This window comes from Dipodomys merriami, unplaced genomic scaffold (genome assembly GCF_024711535.1).
Source record: "Dipodomys merriami isolate MVZ:Mamm:240054 unplaced genomic scaffold, mDipMer1.0.p SCAF_24, whole genome shotgun sequence".
Lineage (NCBI taxonomy): Eukaryota > Metazoa > Chordata > Mammalia > Rodentia > Heteromyidae > Dipodomys > Dipodomys merriami.
The window spans coordinates 24586479-24614073 of NW_027203826.1; the positions used below are offsets into that span (position 1 = coordinate 24586479).

A 27595-nucleotide genomic window follows, 5' to 3' on the forward strand; every position below is an offset into this window, starting at 1 on the left:
AGGAGGCATAAATGAGGAGGATCATAATTCAAGGCCAGTCCAGGCAAAAACGTTGGTGAGACCTCAACAAAATTGTCAGGCATGGAGTCATGTCTGTAATAACCTAGCTATACCGAAGGTGTAGTCAGGAAGATTTTGGTCTGAGGCTGGCCTAGACAAGAATATCAATAGCAAAAAAGGACTGGGTGTGTGACTCAGTGGTAGAATGCCTGCAAGCCTAGCAAATTCAAGGCTTTGGGTACTACTGAAAAGAATTAAAACCGTTAGAATGCCTTTGAAATATAGGATCCTGCCCTGCCCAGCTTCCCATCCGTATTCCCTCAGCATTCACTGAGGAGGTGAAGGCTGTAGGGGATGAGAGTTGGGGAGGGGCGCAGACGGCACTCGGGCAGCGTGAGTGTGGCATGTCCGCGCTTCTCCCGTTGCTCGGGCAGGCATGGAAGGTGCTGCATGCCGAGCGAGCGTGCCGGGCCCCCCTGCAGTCTTCCTGGAGTGTCTGTTTTGACTCAAGATCTAACTGCTAGGTCATTTTACATGTCTTATATTAGAATAAACTCTTGACGAGGATCGCAGTTTTACATGTATCTTTAATATAAAACAAGAGAGTTCAAACCTTTTTTTTTTTTTTTTAAGGTAAGTTCCAAGCCTAGGCCAAGTGCTGGGATTACAGACCTACACCACCACACCCGGCTGAGTACTGTCATTTATTTGTTTAGAGACAGGCTCTCACGCATCTTGAATGCCTGATGATTCTACCTCTCCCGGTGCTGGGGTAACAGCTGTGAACCAACCACATGGAGAGTCATGCAGACTTCTCCCCTCCCCTCCATCGTTTCTACAGCAGTGAACAAGGCTGAATTAGAGAAATCTGGCAATGCTAGGAGCCATTCTTGAGAGCTGGGGAGGCGAAGGAGCTTGTCACCTGGTGCCTGGTCAGAGAAGAGGGAATCCTTGGAACTCCAGGGGTCTCTGGTGGCCTAACAGGGCTTGTTTGGGCCAGGGCCTAGTGCGGGTAGAGTGGCCAAGTCAACGGTTCTGACAGGGGAAGCGGTGGCTCAGAGCTGGTGAAGTTCAGGGGTCTTCAGCACCCTCTTTCTTCCAGTCTCTAACTGCGAGGGGTCTGGTCACCTCGGGGGAAGCCTGGGCAGGCCACACAGGCGGTAACCTGTGTGCGCTGGGAAAGGCCCTCAGCCCACCCATCCCTAACCACCACCCTAACGGCCTTCACACAGGAGCTGTGGTCCGGCCACTGCCATTGGTGATCTTCATGTTGGCTGGCAGTGTAGTCTCCAGAGGAAGGAAATGGCATTACCAGGGTCACGGTCAATCATTTCTTTCAAGGAGGCAACTCAGCTCCTGATTCCTAAATGGATCCTATTTCAGAAGTGGGAAAGCTAATCGAGAGTCAATAATTGAGCTTCTCACGTGGGACCACTGTTTTCAGGTTTTTATTCACAGAGCTGGGGAATGAATCCAGAACCTCACTCATGTTAGGCAAGCGACTGTCCGCTGAGTTGACGTGCCCAGTGCACAGGTCCTGTTATTACAAAAAATTCTCATCCCCCTGCCCCGTCTCTTGTCAGTCCCGGGGCTTGAACTCAGGTCCTGAGCACTGTCCCTGAGCTCTTTTGCTGAAGGGCAGGGCTCTAGCACTTTTTTTTTTTTTTTTTTTTTTGTCGGTTGTGGGGCTTGAACTCCGGGCCTGGGCGCTGTCCTTCAGCTCTTCAGCTCAAGGCGAGCGCTCTACCACTTGAGCTACAGCGCCACTTCCGGTTTTCTGGTGGTTTATTTGAGATAGGAGTCTCACTGTCTCTCCTGCCCGGGCTGGCTTTGAACCGTGATCCTCAGATCTCAGCCTCCTGAGTAGCTAGGATTACAGGCGTGAGCCACCAGCGCCCGGCTAGGGCTCTAGCACTTTGAGCCACAGCTCTGCTTCTGGTTTTCTGGTGGTTAATTGGAGTTGAGTGTCTCACAGACTTTTCCTGGCTGGCTTTGAGCCACAATCCTCAGAGCTCAGCCTCCTGAGTCATTTTTCTAATATGGAAGAAGTTTCCAGTTCCTTGGCAAGCAATCGTAAAGTTAACTGGAGTTTAGCTTTCCTAATACCCTTCTTCCTGGAGGAGCTGAAGGCCTGCCGTGTTTCTGAGGCCCCAAGGCGCACGCGTGGTTAATCACAGAGGATGACTCAACGTTCTATGAAAAACTTTTCAAAGGAGAATGTTCTAGGTAACAACATGAGAGCTATTCTGTATGTTTTCTGGCTCCACTTAAAAGGTAAAGCGTTATTCCTAAATATCTATCATCTAATATTGTAATTTTCATTTTCTTTTATAGTTGGAAGCTGGGCACCACTTTAGAAAAGCAAACTAATGATGCAAGTACAATGTGTGGAGTCACTTAAAAAAGTGAACTAATGCCCTCCAGTGTTGAAAGCAACCTGGCGAAGAGCCTCCATGGAATCTACTGGAACAGTTCACTGCTACATTTACTTTAGTAACAACTCATAGACTGCTGGAAAAACTCTGTGTTTTAAGTTGTTGCATTATCCTTGAAATGTTCAAAGTCACCAGGATGAAAAAAGATACTCTAAAACACGTGATGTGCCAAATGAAATCCTGCTTATAGCTGAGAGCAAGTCATACTAGACTCGCTTTCAGTAAGTTAGCAAATGTATGGCACCGTTAATACATTGCTGTCAAAAGCATACAGCCTATAATTTTTATTTGTGACATTGCCATGAATGAATACCTCCCTTGATATTTTCCAGGGTATAGGTATTCTCCCCTCTCCAATTTACTGTGGTTGTTATTGGAAAGTAGAACTATGTTCTACCATCTTGGTTAACATCCTTGACATTACAAGGTACTGGTTGATGTCATGTTTCATTTTATTTTTAAAAATCAAATAAAGCTGAATGCTATGGTCAACTGTTCATTTTACAACATGTTATTCTTTATCATGTATACAATGATATCTTAGGGGAAAACCATACTAAAGAAGGCAATGCAAGGGAATTAGTTGAATTCGCGCAGTATTTCAGGATCTTCTCACTGTAGGATTTGTCTTCAGAATACCTGTCAGTTAATACCAGGTGTAGTAGTTTTTACAGACCTGACTGTTCTAACTTAACCACGGAGGGTGTGTGTGTGTGTGTGTGTGTGTGTGTGTGTGTGTGTGTGTGTGTGTGTGTGTGTGTGTGTGTGTGTGTGTGTGTGTGTGTGTGTGTGTGTGTGTGTGTGTGTGTGTGTGTGTGTGTGTGTGTGTGTGTGTGTGCGCGCGCGCGCGTGCATATGCGCATACATGCTCACGTGCACTGCTATTGGGGCTAGAACTTAGGATCTAAGCTCTTGCTTAGATTTTTCATGCAAGGCTAGCCCTCTACCACTTAAACCATAGCTCCACTTCTGACTTTTTGAGATCAGAGTCTCATTAACTTCCTTGCCCCAGCTGGCCTCAAATCTTGATCCTCAGATCTCAGCCTCATGAGTAGGTAGGATTACAAGTGTGAGCCACCAGGTGCCCAGCCAGGCTTTTTTCTGATGTGGGAAGATTTCCGGAAGTAGGCAAACAGAACCAGTATGGCTGCTGGTAGGCCCAGACTCCTCCCTCTCCTTCTCCCTGGGCTTTTTGTCCTCCTGGTGACAAAATGGTGTCACCAGGCTTCTCAGGAATAGGACAAAAAGCCTTTTCCTTATGAAGCTTTGCCTTTTTTGTTGCTGTGATGAATACCTGAAGCAAATTCCAAATCTCGTTCTACCACTGGGGAACCATTCCTCCGATGTTAAGTGCCTGCCAGCAGCAATTAGCACTTCCTATTTTCTTGTTCCGATCTAGTGGAAAACAAAAAGAACGAAAGCTTCCATTCTTTAAAAAATTCTTCTACCATCCTCCAACAATCTTCTATTTGGGAAAAATGTGAATCCTGTGTGTCCATTTCTGAACCAGTAAGTGACGAGGGTGGCAATGCCCTTTTTATTTTTTTAGCAATTAGTATGTCCTTCAAACTACCATCTTCCTCAGCCACGGTGATCATGTATTAATCATTTTCAAGGAACAATCTTTGGGTGCAGCCCTGTATGAAAACTTAGGGCAACATCTGTCAGTAAAGGAACTGCCCGGCGTATTTACAAATATACTCAGGATGCCTTCTCCCCTGGGGATGTGTACTCATTATGAAGTATTCATATTTGGAAAGGAATGTTGTAGTGTTTTATGGTTTCAAAACTGTTTAGTAAAACCAGATGTGTGAACACATCACCCCTTTTCCTTGAGTTTTCAGCATTTTTTTTCTCCCTTTGGTGACATCACCACATTATGTAAAACAGATACAGTCAAAGCACCAACCAAGGATTGGGCGCTTGAGTGGGTGATGAGGGACCAGACATTTATTGAGGTGTGGGAAAAGATGACCAGATTTGATTTTGTGACAAATGTGCCATTGGTCAATAAACATTGACTCGAGTGTGGAGGATGAGTAGTTAGAAATTTATAGATTTTGAGCTGCTGATAGAAGAAAGTTAAAGGCAGACTCTCCAACAGCGTTCAGGATTAAAGAATGCAAATGTCAGAGGATCAGGGAATACACTGGAGATCTGAGGACAAATAATATACCAAATCTTTTTTGTTCCGGTTGATCGGTGACAGGCTATCTAGGCCTGCTTCAAAACCATGATCATCCGGCCTCTACCTCCTCAGTGCTGAGATGATAGGTGTGTACCACCACACCGGGCATACTATGATCAGTTCTTTAAGAGCACATTATATTGGGAAAGAGAGCCTCCCTACCCAGAATGCTGTGTGACCTGAGATTTTTGTCTCCATTTTCAACATTCTAAGAGTGTCACCCAAATTTTACAGAGAAATCAAGGAAACTAAAGGCTTGATTTGTCAAACACAAGGTACTATGGTTCATGGTTTATAGAATTACTCAAAGTATGGAGGGCTTCATGCAAAGGACAGAACCTGGTGCCATGGACTGAATGTGTCCCCTTAAAATTGGTATGCTGCAGACTAGACCAAAATACGATGCGGTCTATGTGTGGATGTGGGGCTTCATGAGGAAATTAGGTTCTAAGGGTGGAGCCTTCCTGAATGGGATGAATGGCCTTTTAAAACAGTTGATCTCTTGGGAGACAAGGGATCTACCATTATCTAGATCTTAGACTGCCCAGCCTACAGAACTGATACTTACTGTTTAAGCCACCTACTCTATGATATCTTTGCTGTAACTTTCCAAGCTGGCTAAGACACGTAAATGGGATACTTCTGTTTAAAACTAAGACTTAGTAGCATAGTATAATAAAAGTCTGAGATGCTGTTAAGTTCAGAGTAACAAAAAGCACTGATGGAAGCCGGGCGCTGGTGGCTCACGCCTGTAATCCTAGCTACTCAGGAGGCTGAGATCTGAGGATCGCGGTTCAAAGCCAGCCCAGGCAGGAGAGACCATGAGACTCCTATCTCCAATAAACCACCAGAAAATGGGAAGTGGCGCTATAGCTCAAGTGGTAAAGCGCTCGCCTTGAGCTGAAGAGCTGAGGGACAGCGCCCAGGCCCAGAGTTCAAGCCCCACGACCGACAAAACAAAAAAAACAAAACAAACAAACAAAAGCACTGATGGACCACTAAAAGTTCTTCAAAGTTCTTATTTTTAAGCCAAGCCATCCTACCAAGGCATTGGGTTAGGTGGTTGTGATCTTATAGTAGGGCACTACAGTTGTGGGACTCTAGAATCCAAGAAAATAATGTGACGCAGGGCAAGATATGTACGGAGATCTGATGTTCTTTAGCTGCTCCCTATTTCATCATATGCAACTCCATGCATTTGTCTTTGGGGGAAAATAACCATGCCAATCCTGTGAGAAGGAAACCTCTGTCCGTCAGGGCCTGAATCTAAACTAGTACTTCAAAGCGGGACAACACACTTCTCTAATCCAGTTTCAACAAAGGATTTTATTTGCTGATCCCCCAAGAGCAAAGTTCAGAAAATAGCAGCCCGCTGTGAGAACAGTCGCACAATAAACACTCGAGACCTCTTCATAAGGCGCGCCAGTCACATGCGCCTGTTATGGAGGGAGAGGTGAGGAGGGAAGACTCAAGGGGAACACAGCGCTTGTCCTGCTTGCATCTTCACCAACGCCTTCCCTGCTGGGAAGCCGTTTCCGCAGTCTCTCCACTTAGAGATTTATGGCAATTTTTTTTTAATAGCACATTATTTAAAGACTCTTCCCTCTACTCTTCTTGTTGCAGTTATCTCCTAGAAAAGTACAGAATTAGTTTCCCCCAACCATGATTAGAAAAATACTGATTATTAAAGAATACAAGTTACTCTTATGTTCCTAAGTTATTTACTTAGACTTAACAGAGGAAATGCAACCTCACAGTCCAGGGTTCTTCTAAATGAGCAACAAAAGAGAAGATTTATTTGATCAGTACCACTACAAAAATTGATAATCACTCCATGACTGAGTGAAGCAAGCTTCCTCATTCATCACTGTATATGACCTTGCTGATTATAAACCCTGCAGAGATACAAGACTTGAGTCTCAGATACACAATATAGTTCAGAGGGCCAGCCAGCAGAGTGCTGAGGTGGAGGAACAGACAAAATGCTGGTGAAGGCAGAGTAAAGAATCCCAAGAAAGTTTTAGGGCCACTTCCATTTAATAAGCCAGTAGTACAGCAGCGTGACGACCTTGGCTGTGATGGCACCCGGATGTTTCTATGCGACTGCCGGACAGACTTAGGGCTGGGGAGTATAGCGGAGGTATTTCTTGCCAGACGGGAGCTCTTTGGTGAAGACACCTTTAGGGAACAGAGTTTTGGCTTCTTCTTCAGGGATGGTTGGAAGGACCATCACACTCTCCCCATCCTATTGGAAGATATGGAGAATGGTCTAATTCAGTCTTACAGGCGCATTACAGGGCTATAAAAATTGACTTCAGAAAAGTAGGTGAATGCTAATGAAGATGATGAAAGTTTTCTTCATGCTCTCCCCTCTGAGCAATTGCTTTCACTACCTCTGACAAAGTATCGTCTCACCTCAGTATGAAATAGCATACAATTCAACTTTCATGTTCAACACCCATGGCGTCCAGGTTCCATGGGCTTGGATCTGGCTCCTCCTCATCTCTAGCTCCTCATACTACCTCCTGCCTCTCCTCTTGCAGGCCCATTGGCTTCCTCTGACTCTTCCTACATGCCGTGGGCCCTTCAAGGTGGAGCCCATTCACTGAAAGTGCTCTTCTGCCTGCACTCTTCCCTTTCAGATGTGCGCAGGTTGGCCAGGAGCACAAAGGTCCTTTCCTAGAAAGGCAGTCCTAGATGCCAAATATGAAGCCAGTCTTCCCTGTCCGCCCCCCCCCCCCCCCCCCCGCTCCTATTCACCCTGATTCCCTTTGGTAGCATCTGTCATCACTGCTCGGTAGACAACAACGCAGGGACTTTACACAGACTGCTAGTGCCTGGGCTGTGTGTCTCATGAATGTAAATGGTTTGTCTAGCAGCAAACCAACACCAACAGATCTGATCTGGTACTCAGCATATTTTAAACATAATAGCAAGATGAAGACAGACATTCTTGGGATATTATTTGTCCTAGATTTGGAGTGATCTTAAAGATTAAAAAATTTAGGAAGAAATTACAGAGACATCAACACAGGTTTAAAAGGCTGATACCCAGAGAAAGGAAATACTTTCCTAGTATAAATACATCAACAATTTTAGAGACAGGACTTGAAAAAACAGCCAGTCAAGATTTTGCTATAAATATTTTTGCCACAGGGAATAGTTCCAGTAAACATAAGTAAATAAAAAATAAATAACTCCCCAAATCTGCACAGGTTGAGTGAGTAGATTTTGGAGTTCTTAGGATACTGGGACATTTGCATAGATTTTACTAGCCCTTATGTGAAAATTTTAAATCTAAAATTCATCTTGTCCTTTAAGCTTTAGATTTTGGGACATTATAATTGTGGATATTTGGATTAGGCACACTCAACTTACATATGGAAAGGAATAATTTTCCCAATAAGTTTGTCCCCAAACAATGCACAGCTTGTATTTCCCATACAAGTGTAGAAATCTTAGCCTCGGTCATGACGAACAGTCCTCCCACTGCACTTGGATGCCCGAGGGAGACAGACTGAAGGCAGCCATTTAGAGACGGGTCCTCCCTCAGGCCTTCTATCCTTTGAACATCTTTACCTTCCAATCCACGGGGGTAGCAACCCTTTTCTCTGCAGTCAGCTGGAGAGAGATTACTACTCTGAGGATCTCATCAAAGTTTCTGCCGGTGGTAGCGGGGTACAGGATAGATAGCTTCAGTTTCTTATCAGGGCCAAAAATGAACACCTGCAAAACACACAGAGGCTTAAAACAGGAAGAGCCACCTCAGTGCTTGATAGTAAAGCCACCTACAAAGCTCTACAGTCATCAACAATACAAAGAAGGAGATGCTGAACTGTATACCGGGATGGCTGGGATACTGATCATTTTCTTTTTTATGGCAACTTTCTAGACTTAAAAAAAAAAAAGGAATTTATATTTGGTTTGACTGCTTCAGAAAAGAAAAGCTGATTATGTAAATTCAAACCAGGGAAGGCCTCAGGAAGGTACTATGTCATATAGGGTGGTGGTGGGGACATTAACACAGATAGGAGTTGATCTCGGACTTCTCAAGCACATGAGAGATTGGCTTTGCTTTCCAATGAGTAAAGGACAGAAAAAGAATTTTAAAAATTGTCCTATGGAGGAGGGTTTGAACTACCACTTCAAAGATAAGAGCTGTCAGAAAAGCAATACAAAAGCTTTCTTAATTCTGGATGATGTTTTTAGGATAAAAGCTGTGAACTTAGCAGTTTAAAAATTTAGTTGAAGACCACCCGGCCCGCCTGATCGCGATCGCAACGATCCAGCACTCTCCACCTGAGCAGAGAGGTTCCATCCCGCCAAAGCGGCTCGGCGCGACAAAGGGTCCTGTCTGCAGACCACCCGCCCGCCCGATCACGATCGCAACAACCCGGCGGGGTCACTTGGGCCCCAGAGGTACCGAGAAGAAGCTGCCTGAGCGTGGACACTCTTGACCCAACAGCTTCGACAGAGGCAGAGACAGAAAAGAATCACACAGAGCCACCACCGCCCAACCCAGCCCGGATTGCAACAACTGACGACCTACACCACACAGAAACAACCAGCTCCAGGGTGAGTACCCCACAGGGGAAGTGTATCCCTCAAGGGAGACCAGAGCTGGAGGGAATCCCCAGACCCTGACCTAGACTCCCTACCCCAGCACCCGGACCACAGGACCCACTAAAACTGGGAACTGTTTGAGAGCTCCACCAGCCCGTGGAGCACACTCAGCTGGCCAGGCTAGAGCAAGAGCACCCCTGGAAGGGAGCTTAAATGCCCAAGCCAGGAACAGCGCCCCTGGGTCAAGACTACCAACAGTAGAAGAAATTTGAACTGTGTCCCCCAGGCTGTATAACCTAGGGGGTATACACATCAGCACAGGCCTAACAAGCGCGCTCCAGGCTGGGGCCGGAACCAAGCCCGGGGATCCGGCGCCTGAACAACACAACCAACTCCTCCCAATTGAAGTAAAAAGCTGAGCATACGCCTCAACAGAGGGGAGAAAACCAGGAAACAACACTCCCCCGGGAAGCACGCCTGTGACAACAAAAGACCTGGAGGCCCAGGACAAGAGAAGCCCAAACCCCACCAAAACTCCACCCATATACCCTAGACTGGGAATTGGGCAACACAGGCTGCCAGCACCTGATAGTAAGCAGGAGCTCAGACTGTTAAGGCGGCTCAGCAATAGAGTGATAGTCTTGGATGTATGAGGCCCTGCATCTGATTCCTCAGCATCACAAAAGCAAAAAGGGTCAGAAGTGGTGCTGTGGCTCAAACGGTAGGGTGCCAGCCTTGAGCTGAAAAAGCTGAGGGACAGCACCCAAACCTAGAGTTCAAGCCCACAACCAGCCCAAAACAAATAAACAAAAACACATCAGGAGCCCATAGCAGACTCCAGCATTTGGGAGAGTGCATCCAGAGCATCTGTTCTTCACAAGAGCACCCGTAGGAGCAAACACAAGCAGTCTAGGCTGCTCAACCCTTCCAAAGGCGGGAACTGTCAGCAATCTACAGCAGAGAGCTGAGAATCCTAAGTAAGTCAGAATAGCAGCTGGAAATAGGCTCCCAACAGAACCCAGATCAGGCACAGACTCTCTCTACCAATACAGAATCAGCAACCAAGCAAAGACAGACACACCAAAACAAAATTGAAGAGCAGTCTCCTGAACCTCCATGCGAAAATCACAGAGAAAAATCACAAGGTTTACTACCACCCAGGACAGCAAGCTCACCCCAAAAGCCAGCAGCCACACAGGGGAGAGCCCCAGTGGGAGCAAAGCAGGAATGGAAGACAAAGGCTACTTCCAAGGGTTGCTGGAGGCAATGACTCAAGAAATAAAGCGAGAAATTTATCAGAAATTGAAAGAGCACAAGGATGAACTATCCAAAGAGATACAGGGTATCAAACAAGAGATGCATGCAAAAATAGAAGCTGCACAAACCTCAATAAGAAGTGAGATAAACGCCAAATTAGAGGTAATGCATACCTCATTGAGAGGTGAGATCAGTACTCTGAGAACCAACATTGAATCCATAAAGGGATCCATTTCCTCCATGCAAACCACAATAGAAACCACTGTCAACAGAGTGAATGAAATGGAAGGTCGAGTGTCAGATACAGAAGACAGAATACACCAACTGGACCAAAAAGTGACAGATATGGAAAAATTACTCAAATTAAACCAAAGGGATATTCAAGAGCAAGCAGATAATGCTAAAAAATTTAACCTTCGCATAATTGGAGTGGACGAAGGTGAGGAATTCCAGAGCAAGGGAATGCAACACCTATTTAACAAGATAATCAATGAAAATTTTCCCCACCTCAAAAACGACCATCTTAACTACATCACAAAAGCTTATCGAACACCCAACAAGCAAGACCCCAGGAGAAACACTTCTAGACACATTATAGTAAAAATGATAGATCTGAATAATAAGGAAACAATCCTGCATGCAGCAAAAATGAAGAAGGAGCTATACTACAATGGGAAAAAAATAAGAATTACTGCAGATCTCTCCACACAAACAATGAATGCAAGAAAAGCCTGGGAAAGCACCATACGAGCCCTGAGAGCCAATAACTGCCAACCCAGACTGATCTACCCGGCAAAGCTAGCATTCACATTTGATGGAGAACTGAAAACTTTTAATAGCAAAGAAAAACTAAATGAATTCATAAACATTAAGCCAGCATTACAAAGAATTCTAAGAGGGGGGACACAACCTGAAGAAAGCAGCCAGGAACTGGGGCCTGCCCCAAACAGGCATTACTCAAAGTCTAACTGAGCAAGCACAGGAGGAAAGGAAAAAAGAAAAACTTAGGAAAACGGAATGGCAGGGACAACAATGCATCTCTCTATACTTTCTCTTAATATAAATGGGCTGAATTCGCCAATTAAAAGAAAACGAACTGAGGACTGGATAAGAAAACAAGACCCATCCATCTGTTGCCTTCAGGAGACCCACCTCTCAGCCAAACATACAAACAAACTCAGAGTGAAGGGGTGGAAAAGGATCTACCAATCAAACGCCCCCAGTAAGAAAGCAGGTGTAGCTATCCTGATATCTGACAAAATAAACTTTTCATTAAAATCAGTACAGAAAGACAAGGACGGACACTACATATTAATAAAGGGAACAATCCAAGAGGAGGATATAACCATCATCAACTTATATGCCCCAAATATTGGTGCACCCAGATATGTCAAACAAATGCTCTCAAACTTACAGAATAAAATAGATCCCAATACGATAATACTAGGAGACTTTAACACACCACTCTCACCAAAGGACAGGTCTACCAACCAGAGTATTGGCAAAGAAGCTACCGAATTAAGAGAGGCCATACTGCAAGCGGAATTAACTGACATCTACCGAGTATTTCACCCTAAAACAACACAGTACACATTCTTCTCAGCAGCTCATGGAACTTTCTCCAAAATAGACCATATCATAGTTCATGCAAGGAACTTAAGCAAATACAAAGGGATCGACATAATCCCCTGTATCCTATCTGACCACAGTGGAATCAAGCTAGCTCTCAATAACAAAGCATACAGCAGAAATTTCTCCAATACATGGAAATTGAACAGCACACTCCTTAACAATGCCTGGATAACAGAAGAGATCAGAGAAGAAATAAAGCATTTCCTACAACTCAATGAAAATGAAAACACCTCACAAAGAAACTTGTGGGACACAGCAAAAGCAGTCCTGAGGGGCAAATTTATTGCCCTCAGTGCCCACATCAAGAGAACGGAGACAGACCAAGTAAATAATCTCATGTTGCAATTAAAACAGCTAGAAAAACAGGAAAAAATGGAACCTAAAGCTACTAGAAGAAGCCAGATAACCAAATTAAAAGCAGAGATTAACCAATTAGAAAATCAGAAAACCATAACCAAAATAAACCAAACAAAAAGCTGGTTCTTTGAAAAAATAAACAAAATTGATGGCCCATTGGCTAGATTAATTAAAAAAAGAAGAGAGGAAACCCATATTAATAGGATTAGGGATGCCACGGGAAACATCACCACACGTACCCAAGATATCCAAACAATTCTAACAGACTACTTTCAAAAGCTATACTCTCTAAAGGAAGAAAATCGGGCAGAAATGGATGCATTTTTAGAGAAATACAAGTTGCCCAAACTGAGCAAAGAAGAAGTTAACCAATTAAATAAGCCAATATCCTATAATGAGATACAGGAAGCTATCAAAAGTCTTCCAACAAAAAAAAGCCCAGGACCAGATGGATTCACAGCAGAATTCTATAAGACCTTTAAACAAGAACTAATACCCATACTCCTCAAGCTCTTCAGAGAAACAGAGAAGGAAGGAGCTATCCCAAACTCATTCTACGAAGCCAATATCACACTCATCCCCAAACCAGGCAAAGACCCAACCAAAAAGGAGAATTACAGGCCAATCTCCTTGATGAACACAGATGCAAAGATCCTTAACAAGATTCTAGCTAACAGAATCCAGAAACACATAAAAAAAATAATTCACTATGACCAGGTAGGCTTCATCCCAGAGACACAGGGATGGTTTAACATACGTAAGTCAATAAATGTAATCCAACATATCAACAGAGCCAAGGTCAAGAATCACATGATTATCGCTACAGATGCAGAAAAGGCCTTTGACAAAATTCAACATTCATTCATGCTAAAAGCTCTGGAGAAAATAGGAATAGAAGGAACATTTCTAAAAACAATAAAAGCCATTTATGACAGACCAATAGCCAATATTATACTTAATGGGGAAAAGCTACAACCAATTCTCCTAAAATCAGGAACAAGGCAAGGATGCCCACTGTCTCCACTCCTCTTCAATATAGTCCTAGAACCCTTAGCCAGGGCAATAAGGCAAGAAAAAGACATTAAAGGGATCCTCATAGGAAAAGAAGAAGTTAAACTATCCCTTTTTGCAGACGACATGATACTATACCTCCACGATCCCAAAAACTCCATCCCCAAACTCTTAGAAATCATAAATCACTTTGGCAAAATAGCAGGATACAAAATAAACCCACAAAAATCAGTTGCCTTCCTATACACAGATAATGTACAGGAAGAGAGGGAAATAAAGGGAGCAACCCCATTCACAATAACCTCCCGAAAAATAAAATATTTAGGAATTAACCTAACCAAAGATGTAAAAGAACTATTTAATGAGAACTATAAAAAGTTAAAGAAAGAAATTGCAGAAGACACTAGGAAATGGAAAGACCTCCCATGCTCCTGGATAGGCCGACTTAATATAGTAAAGATGGTAATACTTCCAAAACTAATATACAAATTCAACGCAATTCCTATTAAAATCCCAATGACGTACATCACTGAAATACAGAAAACAGTCCAAAAATTCATATGGAACAACAAAAGACCTAGAATAGCCAAAACAATTCTAGGGGATAAAGACAATATGGGAGGGCTATCCATGCCGAACTTCAAACTCTACTACAGAGCTATAATAACAAAGACAGCATGGTACTGGCACAAAAACAGACCCGAAGACCAATGGAACAGAATAGAAGATCCAGAAATAAATCCACAGGCCTACAGCCAGCTGATATTCGACAAAGGAGCCAAAGACATACAATGGAAGAAACACAGCCTCTTCAACCGTTGGTGCTGGGAAAACTGGGCAGCCACATGCAGAAAACTAAAAGTGGACCCCAGCCTATCACCATGCACCAACATCAACTCAAAATGGATTAAAGACCTTAACATTAAACCTGAATCTCTGAAACTACTGCAGGACAGAGTAGGAGAGACACTTGAACTAATAGGCACAGGAAGGAACTTCCTGAACAGAGTCCCAGGGTCACAACAAATTGGAGAGAGACTCGACAAATGGGACTACCTTAAAATAAAAAGCTTCTGCACAGATAAAGCTATCGCAACCAAGCTAGAAAGACAACCAACTAATTGGGAAAAAATATTTACCAGCAATATATCAGACAAGGGGTTAACATCCTGTATATACAGGGAACTCAAGAAACTAATCCCTCCCAAACCCAACACACCAATTACTAAATGGGCAAGGGAACTAAAGAGGGACTTCTCAAATGAAGAAATAAAAATGGCAAAGAAACACATGAGGAAATGTTCATCATCCCTGGTGGTGAAGGAAATGCAAATAAAGACAACCCTGAGATACCACCTTACCCCAGTCAGAATGTCCCACATCCACAAATCAGCCAACGACAAATGCTGGAGGGGATGTGGAGAACGAGGAACGCTATTACACTGCTGGTGGGAATGTACACTCATACAACCACTTTGGAAAGCAGTCTGGAGGGTCCTTAGAAAGCTAAAGATTGACCTCCCTTACGACCCAGTCATACCACTTCTAGGCATCTACCCTGAACAACAGGAACCAATATACAAGGACACGTGCACCTCCATGTTCATTGCAGCACTGTTCGCAATAGCTAGGATATGGAAACAACCTAGATGCCCCACCACAGATGAATGGATCCAAAAATTGTGGTATCTATACACAATGGAATATTATGCAGCCATTAGAAATGACAAAATAATGGCATTTGCAGGGAAATGGATGGAGCTAGAAGGAATCATGTTGAGCGAGGTAAGCCAAGAACGAAGAGACAAACAGTACATGGTCTCCCTGATAAGTGGATGATGAATCCAAAAGGTTAGGTGATATGACAAAACTAACAGGACTTAAGAAACAAAGAACTCCCACTCATCTGGTTGAACCACTACTAAATATCCCCATGCTGCTGATCACATATATGGTATATAACATATGAGCACCGTTATATATTACAGACTGTGATAGACAATTTGCTCCAGGAAAGTTAGAATGAACTTGTGACTTTAAATGAGCATCATTATTCCACAATACTGTGAATTTCCGGAAATTAAGTAATCACTTAATCACGATCAAAAAAAAAAAAAAAAAAAAAAAAAGAACCTTGGGGAAGGGAGGGAGGGAGGGGATGGTAGGGGAAAACAATGGAGGGGGTAACAATGTTCAAGAGGAAGTGGAAGTGTACTCATTACCTCACTCATGTAACTGTAACCCTCTGTATAGTATCTCTACAATAAAAAAAATTAAAAAAAAAAAAAAAAAAAAAAATTTAGTTGAAAATTTTAGCCACTCTGCCAGCAGCATTATACACTGGATATTGTCACTGGTCCATAGTTATTTCCCCCATTTCCTCTAGTACTTTGGTCTTATTCTATGCCAAATTAGGCTAAGCATTTACATGGACACAGACGGGTGGGCTCTGCTGACTGAGTGGACGGACGGCTGCACTCACCACACGAGCGGTCACAGGCATGCCCTTTTCATCCTTCTCGGCAGGGTCCAGCATGCCCAACAGGATGGCCAGCTCCCGGTTCTTATCATCAATGATGGGAAAAGGTAACTTTTCTGTGGGCTCATTGCCGTTGTAAGCATTGATATCCTGAAATGCAGGAGAAAGGGGAAAGTGAATTATAAATTTGATGTTTCTCTGAAGTCATTGCTTTACAAGAGAGGAAAGAGGACTTTAATGACAATTATTTTCTGAGAAACAGTAATAAATTATTCACTGAGGAAATATTAACAACAGAGTATAGCACTTAGAGATCAAAGACCAGTTTAGCAAGCTTTTACTGCTTTGAGAAAACAGTTCACCTTTTAGAAATTGACTAATACAGAGTGAATTCTATATTATACCCATGCAAAGTAATTGCATATATGATTATAAAAAATAAAAAATTAAGTACATCTATACATCACAAAATAATGCCACTGTAAAGAAAATTCTATAGATGTGGTCTCTGCTTCAAAAACGCTGACTCACATATTAGGCTACAAGTCAGACACTGGGAAATATGGGAGAGGAGAGGAAGGGGCAGTCACAAAACTTCCTGCAAACACAAGAATGGAGGGCTGAATGTATACTTGAAGAAAAAATTGAGAGTAAATGGGCAAAAAGCATTTCAAGTCTGAATGAAAGGAAAATGCTATACTTCCTTTCTCCCCTAGACCATCATTTATTTCTAGTTTTCTTTTCCTGGAAAACTTTAGGAGAAAAGACTGGTTTTATTATCTGGTCAAGCACTGATAACAACACAAGTGGATAAAACATTCCAGGAGAATCACCCATACACCATTCAGCCTTCAAAGGAACTCCTAACCGGTTAATTCCTGTATGAAGTAGCAGCAAATATAAGATGGTACAAATGCTGAAGGAAACTGCCATTCTAATTTATTGCGCTGCTGAGTTAGGAAAAGAAGCTTTGAGAAAGGGGTAAGCCCTTTCTCAAAGGCCTTTGAAGATGGGCAAGGTTTCTCACGAGGAAAAGGAGGCATGTGTGCTAGGCAGGAGTAACACCACTGATAAAACATGCAGGAGTTCACAGGAGTGAGGAACTCTGCCGGGCAAGTTGTATGGAGTGATGGAAAAATGGACTTAAGCCTGGAAAAGGATCAATTTACTCATATAGCATCTTGAAAGTAAAATGGAGGGTGATGATATAGCAGATTTAAAATTTCTGCATGTCTCAGTAGACATAAAAATGACATTAATGACCTGAGAAATGGGTAACGATGGATGTTAACATGTCCATTTGGCTATCATCAACTTCCCTTTTGTTGTCACTGGCTGCCTACCAAGTTACCATATGGTTTCATGCTAGAGCCACCTTGGGGTTTCCTCCTAGGTACATGTAAAAGTTTGGGTACTTTGAAAACTTCAAGGCAGAAGATCACCACATAAAATGAATATGGGTGTGCTCTCTTTAAAAGGTATTATTTAATGTCTATAAACTCTTCCTTTGGCTTTGGCTTTAATTTTTGATATGTATAAATTCTCTATCCTACCACTTACATGAGAGGCAGTACTTTGGTCTTATTCTACGCCAAATTAGGCTAACTCTACTCTTCACCATCTAGTACCAAAAGAACAATGGTTCAAAGTTCAAATAACATTGCCACCTAGACTGGAAAGTTGGGCATTCTCAAGCAAGTTACTCTAACATTCAGTTACAAAATGAGAGCAGGAAACATACATCTACTTTAAAAGGGCCATGCTAGGATCTAATGAGAAAGTGCATGTGAGAATGCCGTATAAGCAAGTTACCATTTCCCTCCATGTATAAAGAATAACAAAACACCACCTGAAGAAAGGCAAGTGCCCTCATACTCTGCAACACGATTCTTCTCATCTCAGGCTTTTAGGATGAACTGGTATGAAACGCCCACGGGATGCAGCCTGCAGGCCCCGCTCACAGTGTGTGCGGAGGGGAACCCCATCATTTATTCAGCTGCACATACTGGACAGTGCTCAGTACCAGTGCAAAAGGTAGTGCCATTATTAGTAGTATAGCAAATTCAGACTGCCAAGTAAATTACTGTCCAAGTGAAATTGTTTTGCTGAAAATAGATAATTACTACAATTCACTCATTCAATCAATACTGACATCTCAGTGAAGAGAGTGTTGGGCACTGTTGTAGCAGTAAACTAAAAAGAGTTGGCCCCTGCCAGGCCTGTGCTTCAATGGGGAGAAACAAACCAACTAAATAAGCAACAAAGATTTAGATGGTACAGTGCTAAGAAGGAAAGAAGGAGGATGGACGAGTTATTACTTTAGATGAGAACAAAGAAAGACTTTAATAATTTGTCAAAAGTTGAGATCCAAAAGAGCTAAAGTCATCCCACACAGATATACCAGCAGAGTCTTCCAAATATAAACCTGGACATATTTTACAGGAAGAGCTGTAACTGTTGTGGGTAAATTAGACATGTGATATAAAACCAAGGGATTTGAGGCAGTATAACTACAAAAATGTAGCTGTCATGAGCTGAGGTGAGTAAGACCTTGGAAAGACATGCTATGTCTCTCAGAGGTTTTTTTGGGGTTTTTTTGTTTTTTTTTTGGCCGGTTGTGGGGCCTGAACTCTGGGCTTGGGCACTGTCCCTCAGCCACAGCGCCCACTTCCGGCTTTTTCTGCTTATGTGGTGCTGAGGAATCGAACCCAGGGCCTCATGCATGCAAGGCAAGCATTCTACCACTGAGCCACCTTCCCAGCTCCCCATGCTATGTCTCTCAGGGGAGAGGGTGATAAGCAACAGTTTCACCAACCTGAGGACAGGAGAGTGTGGCCTAGAAATGGAACTTTGAGAACCACAGCAATATGGGCGTTAATTACGGATGGGAATGGATAGCTCAATTGGACAAAGGAGTACTTGGACAGTAATTTACTTGGCAGTCTGAATTTGCTATACTACTAATAATGGCACTACCTTTTGCACTGGTACTGAGCACTGTCCAGTATGTGCAGCTGAATAAATGATGGGGTTCACCAGCTCAGTTAAGAAATAAGCTCTAGGTAACTTCAGCAAAAGTTACGAGTTGGGCACTAGTGAAGAACTAAAGTAAACGTGAGCCGTAACAGCAAGGCTGTGGCATCCTAGGAGCAGGAGAAGAACATGGGTGAAGATAGAGAGCGATCAGCTGGGCTCAGTGTATTGGTAGCCAAGTGAGAGAGAGACTGGTGGATGTACTATGAAGTCCAAAGATCTCCTGTGAACCAGTGAACTTCAAACCTGAGGTGCGCTTGTACCTTTATCCCCTAAAGTTAACTAGTCTATATATCTTAGGCCTGAAGCACTTGTAAATTAGTATTTCTGCTCATAAGAAAAAAATTAAGTGTTTTTTTTCCCAGATATTTCATTGAATAATCAACACAGAAGACTTCTTCTGCAACCTCCATTCACCTAGAAGTAGAGTTTCCTATAGCCCATCTCCAACCAATTCTACATCACACACCAGCTGGACATCATCTGATTCAACTCAATTCTGACACCATATACTTGAAGGAAGAGCATTTAGATCTTGCTCCATTGTTGGGAGAGAGAAAGAGAGAGCTGTAGCTCTCATCACAAACAACTAACTATACCTTGCTCCAGGCAAGATGGTCCTCCACACTGTCTATAGAAAGGGCGATCAATTTAACATTCCTCTTGGCAAACTCTGGTGCCAGCTGTGCAGCTCTGCCAAGCTCTGTGGTGCACACAGGGGTAAAGTCTCGTGGATGAGAGAACAGAATGCCCCATCTGGAAGAAGGAAAAGAAGGTCACTTCATGCAGAATGAAAAGTCACAACATCTGGATTTAAAACAGGTTTTAAGAACTGCTTATGGCCGGGCGCTGGTGGCTCACGCCTGTAATCCTAGCTACTCAGGAGGCTGAGATCTGAGGATCGCGGTTCAAAGCCAGCCCGGGCAGGAGAGACCGTGAGACTCCTATCTCCAATAAACCACCAGAAAACCGGAAGTGGCACTGTAGCTCAAGTGGTAGAGCTCTCACCTTGAGCTGAAGAGCTGAGGGACAGCACCCAGGCCCAGAGTTCAAGCCCCATGACCAACAAAAAAAAAAAAAAAAACTGCTTATGAAGGGCTCAGAAGGTGGATCGGTGGTAGAGTGCTTGCCTTGCATGCATGAGGCCCTGGGTTTGATTCCTCAGCACCACATAAGCAGAAAAAAAAGCCAGAAGTGGTGCTGTGGCTCAAGTGGTAGAGCACTAGCCTTGAGCTGAAGGGCTGAGGGACAACTCCCAGGCCCAGAGTTCAGGCCCCACAACCAACCAAAAAAAAAAAAAAAAAGCTTATGAAGACATTTACATTTTAACTTTTCAATTGAGAAATATTTTTCATACCTGCAAAAGGTTCTAATGTTGAAAGCTTTTCAATTAAAGACATGACCACAAAAGTCTAATTTTAGGGTGCTGCTACCTTGATTTCCTGTCAGCCATTAAAATCTGTGCTACTTGCCAGGCACTGGTGGCTCACAGCTGTAATCCTATCTACTCAGGAGACTGAGATCTGAGGATCGCAGTTCAAAGCCAGCCTGGGCAGGAAAATGTGTGAGACTCTCCAATGAACCACCAGTAAACCGGAAGTGGCGCTGTGGCTTAAAGATCGGAAGAGCTCAGGGACAGTGCCCAGGCTGAGTTCAAGCCCCGGGACAGACCAAAAAAAAAAAAAAAAAAAAAGTACTACTTAAGTCAAGTAGCTTATAAAATAACTTTTTATTTCTTACTCATTTTCGTTTTCTTTTTCCCTAGCACAGACCTTCACACTCAGTTCTCACATGCCCTGAATCTAAGCAGTGCCTGCTTCCAATAATAAACAGATTATATAACCTGAAACAAATCACTTTCTGTCCTGTTTATAAGTGAAATTAAGACTGACATTAAGACTGAAATAGGTGGATATAAAATCTTTCATAAAGCTACTTATCTAAATACCTGCTAAACAGGATACACCTATGTTTGTACTCTGTACAAACAGAGTGTAACACTTTTCACTGGTCTTCTTTATGTCCTGTTTCCTTTCCTTGCTTCAGAATAAGGAGGGAGAAAACAGCCCATAATATACATTCTACAACTACAGTTCTTTGGCAAATACTAGTATCAACATCATCACTGCCCAAGGTTAAACTTCGCACCGATTTTGAATGCAGTTCAAGCTAGTTGAGTTACCAAGAAAGTTTAGGGTACCATTTCCTTCTCCTTGTCAACAGAAGCTACTTTTTTCATCTGATTAAAGAAAAAGAAAGGAGGGAAGGAAAAAGAAAATAAGGAAACAACAACAACAAAATCCAACTCTTCTCTACCCTTCTAAGATGAACTACACAAGTCATCAAAGGGAAGGATCTTATGCTAGTAGATTTCTCAATCTATACTAGATGCTAAGCTAATCTCTCCAAAGTTTGATCTTTCCCTGAGCACAAAGCACAAAGGACACCTCCTACCGACCTCCATCTGCCACTCAACTCACAAGGAAAGACCTTCTGACTAAAAGGAAGGAGAAGAAATAGATCATATGTCTGACAGCTGTGGAGGAGTCAGGTATGCTTCATTTTCTAATAGAGGGCAATAAGAAGGACACGTATCTTTTGAAACAAGTAATTGGTAAGAGTAAAATCTAGGCCTTCCCTTCTATGAAAAAGGACTTATTAAAGGGTTAGATGAGCCTTAAGGCAGGTCTTCAGAGTCAGGTGTGGAGACCCACACCTGTAAGCAATTCTACCAGGAGATGCAGGCAGGAAGATGGAGGCCAGTCCCAGCAAAGTTAACTATGCTCTATCTTTAAAACAAAATACAAATACAAAACCAAAACAATAAAAGAAGGATGTCTAGGGATGCAACTCTGATAAAACAAGAGTACATGTGGTAAAGCACTTGCCTAGCATGCTTGAAGCTTTGGGTTCAAACCCCAGTCTCTCACACATACAGTGAATCTCCAGAAGTTTTGGGAAAATGGTATTTTTTCCCCCTGTATTGCCAAAGAGCTGATAGATTAGGAAAGTCTTTCCAGTGTGCGTCAACAGTCTGTTTTGCTGAATCATACTAGGGAACTGGTTTTCTGTCACTTCACAGGCCCTCCCTAGGAAGCCAACCTCCAGCTTGGCACAAGTTTCTCCAAGAAGGTCTTACCGTAGCTTGATGCGCCATCCTATTTGCTACTAATTCAATTACATATCCCATTTCCTTCTTCATTTTCTAGGTTTCCTCTTTCCAAGGTTTCTATATATCAAGTCCCTGAAAATCCCTGGTAAAGGCCTTTTGTTTGAGGAGTACTACAGAGAAGTTGCCTGGGAGCCTGGCACCCTGTGGCTCACGCCTGTAACCCTACCTACTCAGGAAGCTGAGATCTAAGGAAAGAAGTTCAAAGCCAGCCCAGGCAGGAAAGTTTGTGAAACTTTTATTGCCAATTAACCACCAAAATCCAGAAGTGGGCTGTGGCTCAAGCAGTAGAGTGCTAGCCTTGAGCAAAAAGCCCCAACACATGCACGCACGCACGTGCACGCACACACACGCACACACACACTGCCTGTTACATGCAGAAACAATGATAATTCTCAATAAATTCACATCTAACGCACCTAAAACCTTTCAATTGTTTCAGTCATAGTGTAGACACATGCAATATCTGAATTGAATTTTTCTTTCCCAAAGATACCTGGAACAATCTCAACTGGGGTCATATGCAGGAAGGACTCTGGGAAAACCAGGCACAAATCTGAGGTATTATAATGAAACAATGTGTGGAAACTTGGTTTCCAGTTAGGACTTGACCTGTCAGACTTCTGTAATAGTTTATATATAGATGTATCTATTTTTCTCATCTTCCTACTGGTGGTTCCCATTTGATAGGATCAGCACAATAACCAACAAAAGTATATGGTTAGGGACCAGGTGCTGGTGGCACCTAGTTACTCAGGAGGCTGAGATCTGAGGATCCAGGTTCGAAGCCAGCTTGGGCAGGAAAGGCAATGAGACTCTTATCTCCAATTAACCACCAGAAAACAGAAGAGGCGCTGTGTCTCAAAGTGATAGAGCACTAGCCTTGAGTGGAAAAAGCTCAGGGACAGTGCCCAGGCCCTGAGTTCAAGCCGAACCCAAAAGAAAAAAAAAAGTGGTTAGCTTAAAAAGTGACAGTGTTTCTAACTATGGCTACAGTAAACACGGTATACGTTATTTATCTCAAATTTTCAAATGAAAAACTCTGGTAAGATTTCCATGTTTCATGGAGGCTGTGGGTAGAAATGGGTAAGAACACACTGAATATCCTATGGAGCTTTAGAGAAATACTAATTGGAGAGTGGCTACCATCTGCTGAAGTCTTTTCCTGCCTGCAAGACCTGAAAGTTCTTTTTAGCACCTCTCCACCTTTTTTTTTTTCCCCTAGCTTAGTGCTTCCTTTGGGAAAGCTTCCTTTTCTCATAATCAGTAGTTGGAGAATGAATTTAAGAGGGATGTATGTAAGGAGTTGGGTAGGCCTGATGTCTATGAGTCTGGGAGGTCCTGTTCAATCACTGGTTAATTTCACAGGCGTCCTGGTCTCGAAATAGGTAGGCCTGCATCAAAGCCAGGAGGAAGCGTCCGGCCCGGGAGCAACACCTGTGTAGTGGCCACTGGAAACTGCAGAGCCATAATCTAGCCAAGCATAGCTGGGCTTCAAGCATAGCTTCTGATTCAAACCAAACAATTTAACAGTCTGATGATCTGCACAACAGGGAGTCATGATGGCATCCCGGCTGGCTCTCCCCAGCAAGGGCAAGGGGGAGGGGACCCCTAGGAAACAAAAGAGTGTTCAAGTGGGGAGTACACGTGGCTCGGTGCCCGGGGTAGGTCACCCAGGCCGATCGAGTCTTCCCGCCCCGGGGGTGGGGATGCGGCTCAGTGCAAGTGTTGCAAGTTCTGGAACGAAGGGCACACCGACACACAGAAGCGACCTTGGGACCTCCAGAAACTGTTACAGCCAATCATTTCCTAGTCGCTGGACAGAAAAAGAGAGAGAGAGAGAGAAATCTTTCGGCCGCGTCCTTGGCGGCGGGTGGTTTTTAGGTTTCCCCATCAGGTCCCCAGATCTGACTGAAAGCACCTCCGGGGCGAGCAGAGCCCGCGGCTGCGCCCTCCGACTCCGGCCTCGGGCAGCCCCCTGCCCCGGGGTGCAAATCCCACAACCAGGGTGAGGGAGGAGGGCCGTGCGACCCCGGCCGCCCCGGCCAACCTGCCCGCCACCGCCACCGTTAACTCGGCCCGGTTAAAGGACCCCGGGGGGGGGGGGCGCCCCGGGCGGCGGACTCCCCGGGACAGTCCACGCCGGCGCGGCCCCGGGGCCCGGCGGGACCCGGTGACCCGCGGGCCGCGCCAGACGCCGGAGGTGCACCGCAGCGCCAGCCCGCGGGAGGCTCGTGCGGGAAACCGGTGCGCGGCGGAGGCGGGCGGCGCGCGGCGGGCCAAGGGTGCGGAGGACGGGAAGGAGAAATGGGGAAGGCACCGCCGCCGGGCCCCGCGCGACCAGGGTCGGGGGCCGCGGCCCCGCGACGCGGCGGCCACTTACGAGTCTCCCAGAAAGTCGTGGAAACGGAGGCGGCCGACGGTGGTATTGGCCTCGAAGTTGGGGGCCACGTCCCCGAGAAGGAGCCCTCCGGGCATGGCGGCAGCGGTGACGCGGGGGGACGAGGAGGCGCAGCCGCAGCAGTAAGCAGCCCGCTGGCTCCGAGACCCGCGCGGCAGAATGGGCGGGTCCGGGAGCGCAGCCTTGAAGGGGCCGAGCTGCGCGAGGGGCGTGGCGCGGGGGGGGCGTGGCGCGGGCGGGTCCGCAGAGGGCGTGGCCAGGGAGGGCAGGCGGAAGTGATGGGTGTGGCGAGGCGAGATCGAGGGGCGGGGCGGGATGGGAGAGAGGGAAGGGGCGGGCGTTCAAGTGGCCTTACGGGAATGATGGGCGGGACAGGGCAAGGGAAGCCCCGAAGTGGCCGCGTGGGAGTGGCGGGCCGAGGAAAGGGGCGTGGCCTCGAGATGGCGGCGTGGGTGTGGTGGGAGGGAAAGGGGCGGAGCCTTGAGGGGCCACGTGGGAGTGATGGGCGTGGCGAGGCGAGGGAAGGGGCGGGGTAGGATGCGGAGTGAGGCGGGGCCGAAGCCAGAGGCGGGAGACCGCCCAGGCCCTTGGGCCCTGAGGTCAGTCTGTCCAGGCGTAGTTCGGGGCTCTGTAATGTCCGCTCGAGGCTCGGGGGTGCACAAAGGTTTGGGCCTGCAGGGCTGATGGGATTTAGGGAGGAAAGGAAGCAGAGCGCCGTGGGAGGGCGGGGAGCCCCAGGCCTGAGGCTCGCGGGGTGCCCGCGGGCGCTCGCGGCGTGGCGTGGAGCCTCCGATTCCCCGCGCACCGCTCGCGGCCCCTGCAGAGGGGCTCGGGGACCCCGGGCCCTCAGCCTTCGGCTCCACCTTGCCGAGCGGGAGCCGTCCGTCCGTCCGTCCGTCCGTCTGTGGGTCGGATGTGGCCAGGCCCACGGTGTGGGACTGCCCGTCAGAGGAAGTGGTTTTCTTGTTGCAGCGAAAGCCCCCGTAGCAATGGCAGTACGATGTCAGGACGAGGCATTCTGCACAAAGCCGGGCGCCGTGGCTCACGCCCGTCAGCCTAGCTGCTCAGGAGGCTGAGATCTGAGGATCGCGGTTCAAAGCCAGCCCGGGCAGGAAAGTCCCTGAGACTCTAATCTCCAATAAACCACCAGAAAACCCGAAGTGGTGCTGTGGCTCAAGTGGTAGAGCGCTCGGCTTGAGCTGAAGAGCTGAGAGACAGCACCCAGGCCCAGAGTTCAAGCCCTACAGCCGACACACATCAGCACAGTTCTCTTGAAATTTAAATTTAGTAAACCGAAACATTAAAAAAATTGTTTTTGGTGGCCAACTGTATGCAAGTCAGCTTTCACCTGAGGAGATGAGAAGTTTAGATCCTTGTATTTCCTAGGCGCCCAGCACTTGGTAGACAGGATGGGTGCTCTGCAAATTCTCTTCATTCTAGGAGGAACGGAGCAGGCAATATGCACACGATCACACAAGAATATGTTAGACTAAGGGCCCCTCCATGGACGAATGGTTCAAGAAAAAGTGGTCTGTCGTTATCTATCCATCTATATTTCCATGATATGTGAAATTCTACACAGTTGTACACTGCCATCAGAAAGAATGATGTACATTCGTAAGGAAATGGAAAGAGGTGGAAAAATGTATATTAAGTGAAGTAAGTCAGACTCAAAGAAACATAGGTTGCATAGTTTCCTAGAACGTGCCTATAAATCTACAAGTAAACACACTGGATTGTAAAAGACTAAAAAATACACTTGAACATGATATGGGACTCTACGCATTCACACCGTGAGACCAAAGGGGGATATTCTTAGGATCTCAGAGACTCAATAGTCAAGTGTGTATGATCATGTAAAATGATATTTATTGAAATGAACTCCCAAAAATGGAAACAAGAGGGTTTTTTTGTTATTTTGTGTTTTTCTTCTTAGTTCCTCCTTTGTTGCTGTTTTTGTTTTCTGTACCTTTTATCTTGTGTGTAAGTTTATCTGTTGTGGAGAGAATGGGGGGCATAGAAATGGTGGGACAAAGGGTGAACAAATGCAGCAGTGACACTAGACACCGTGTTGAAAATGAACTATACAACTGTGGGGGGATTGTGAAGGAAAAACAAGGGAAGGGGTGACATTGTTTAAGAAGAAATGTGCTCATTCCCTGACTAATGTAACTGTAACCCCTCTGCAAATCAACCGTATGGTAACAATTGAAAAAAAAATATGTTAGAAAGCCACAAGCCCAATTCAGAGAAATACAATAAGGTTATGTACTAGAGAATGACTGCTAAATCTGCTTTGGATTGTGTGGCCTGATGGAGGGAAGCCTGCGCTCCTTGGCATATAATTAGTGGCTGGAAATGGTAGCTATTATTTGGATGCTGATAATGGTTCTTAAATAGCTCTTCTTTCCCCTACTATGTGCTGGACCCTGTGCTGGGGCTGGTGATAGAATAGAGAGACATTTTATGTGCTCACAGAGAGGACAGATTATATGCCAGTATATAATGCAGGGCGTATGCTTGGGTGGAGAGTGCAAATGGAGTTCAGAGGAAGGAAAATCCTCTGGAGGAGATTTCAGATTTAAGAAGGTAGATGGCAGCCTTGGGATCAGTGACTCACATACTGTAATTAGAGCAATGTGCATGGGGTCTGCTCTGTGTGTGTATGTGTGAATGCGTGCGTGTGCGTGTGTGCATGCTAGGAATGCTCCAGTTATCCACGGCAGTAATATTACTGACAAAATTTCTAGAAAATATTTATCTACTTCATTAATTTTAACATATGTGTTTACAAAAGGTTTCATTGTAACATTTCTATAGATGCATTTAATATATTTTGACCAGTACATTCATCCCCTTTATTATTTTTACTTTCTCCCCCTCCCTTTAAATGATTTTAACCATTTTTTTTTTTTTTTTGTAGAGGAGCAAGTACTAAGTTTGAACTGCCTGTGCTTGGCTAGATCAGAATTCTGTTGCTAAGCTACATCTCTAGCTCCCCTTTTACTTTCGAGATAGAGTCCTGTTTCTGGTTTCTCAATCCTGACTTTTTGCTTCCTGCTGTAGCAGA

At 44.8% G+C, this 27595-nt stretch overlaps 2 protein-coding genes across 8 annotated transcripts in view; one reads left to right on the forward strand and one right to left on the reverse strand.

Annotated features, from left to right (window-relative positions):
• The window catches only part of Slc9c2 (solute carrier family 9 member C2 (putative)), a 57825-nt gene extending 54893 nt beyond the window's left edge, over positions 1-2932 (forward strand). For all 7 annotated transcript variants that reach the window (XM_070034473.1, XM_070034475.1, XM_070034472.1 and 4 more), the window contains one exon: positions 2335-2932. In XM_070034473.1, the coding sequence (XP_069890574.1) occupies positions 2335-2370 (36 nt within the window). In that variant the 3' untranslated portion in view covers positions 2371-2932. The remainder of the gene's footprint in view (positions 1-2334) is intronic.
• A 2997-nt stretch (positions 2933-5929) lies between these two features.
• Positions 5930-24685, reverse strand: Prdx6 (peroxiredoxin 6). Its single transcript, XM_070034479.1, has 5 exons — positions 24508-24685; positions 19555-19711; positions 15926-16072; positions 8203-8349; positions 5930-6868 (listed from the first exon to the last, which is right to left on the reverse strand). Exons 1-5 carry the CDS (start codon positions 24600-24602, stop codon positions 6740-6742), a joined length of 675 nt encoding a protein of 224 aa, XP_069890580.1. The 5' UTR covers positions 24603-24685; the 3' UTR covers positions 5930-6739.
• Positions 24686-27595: the final 2910 nt, after the last annotated feature.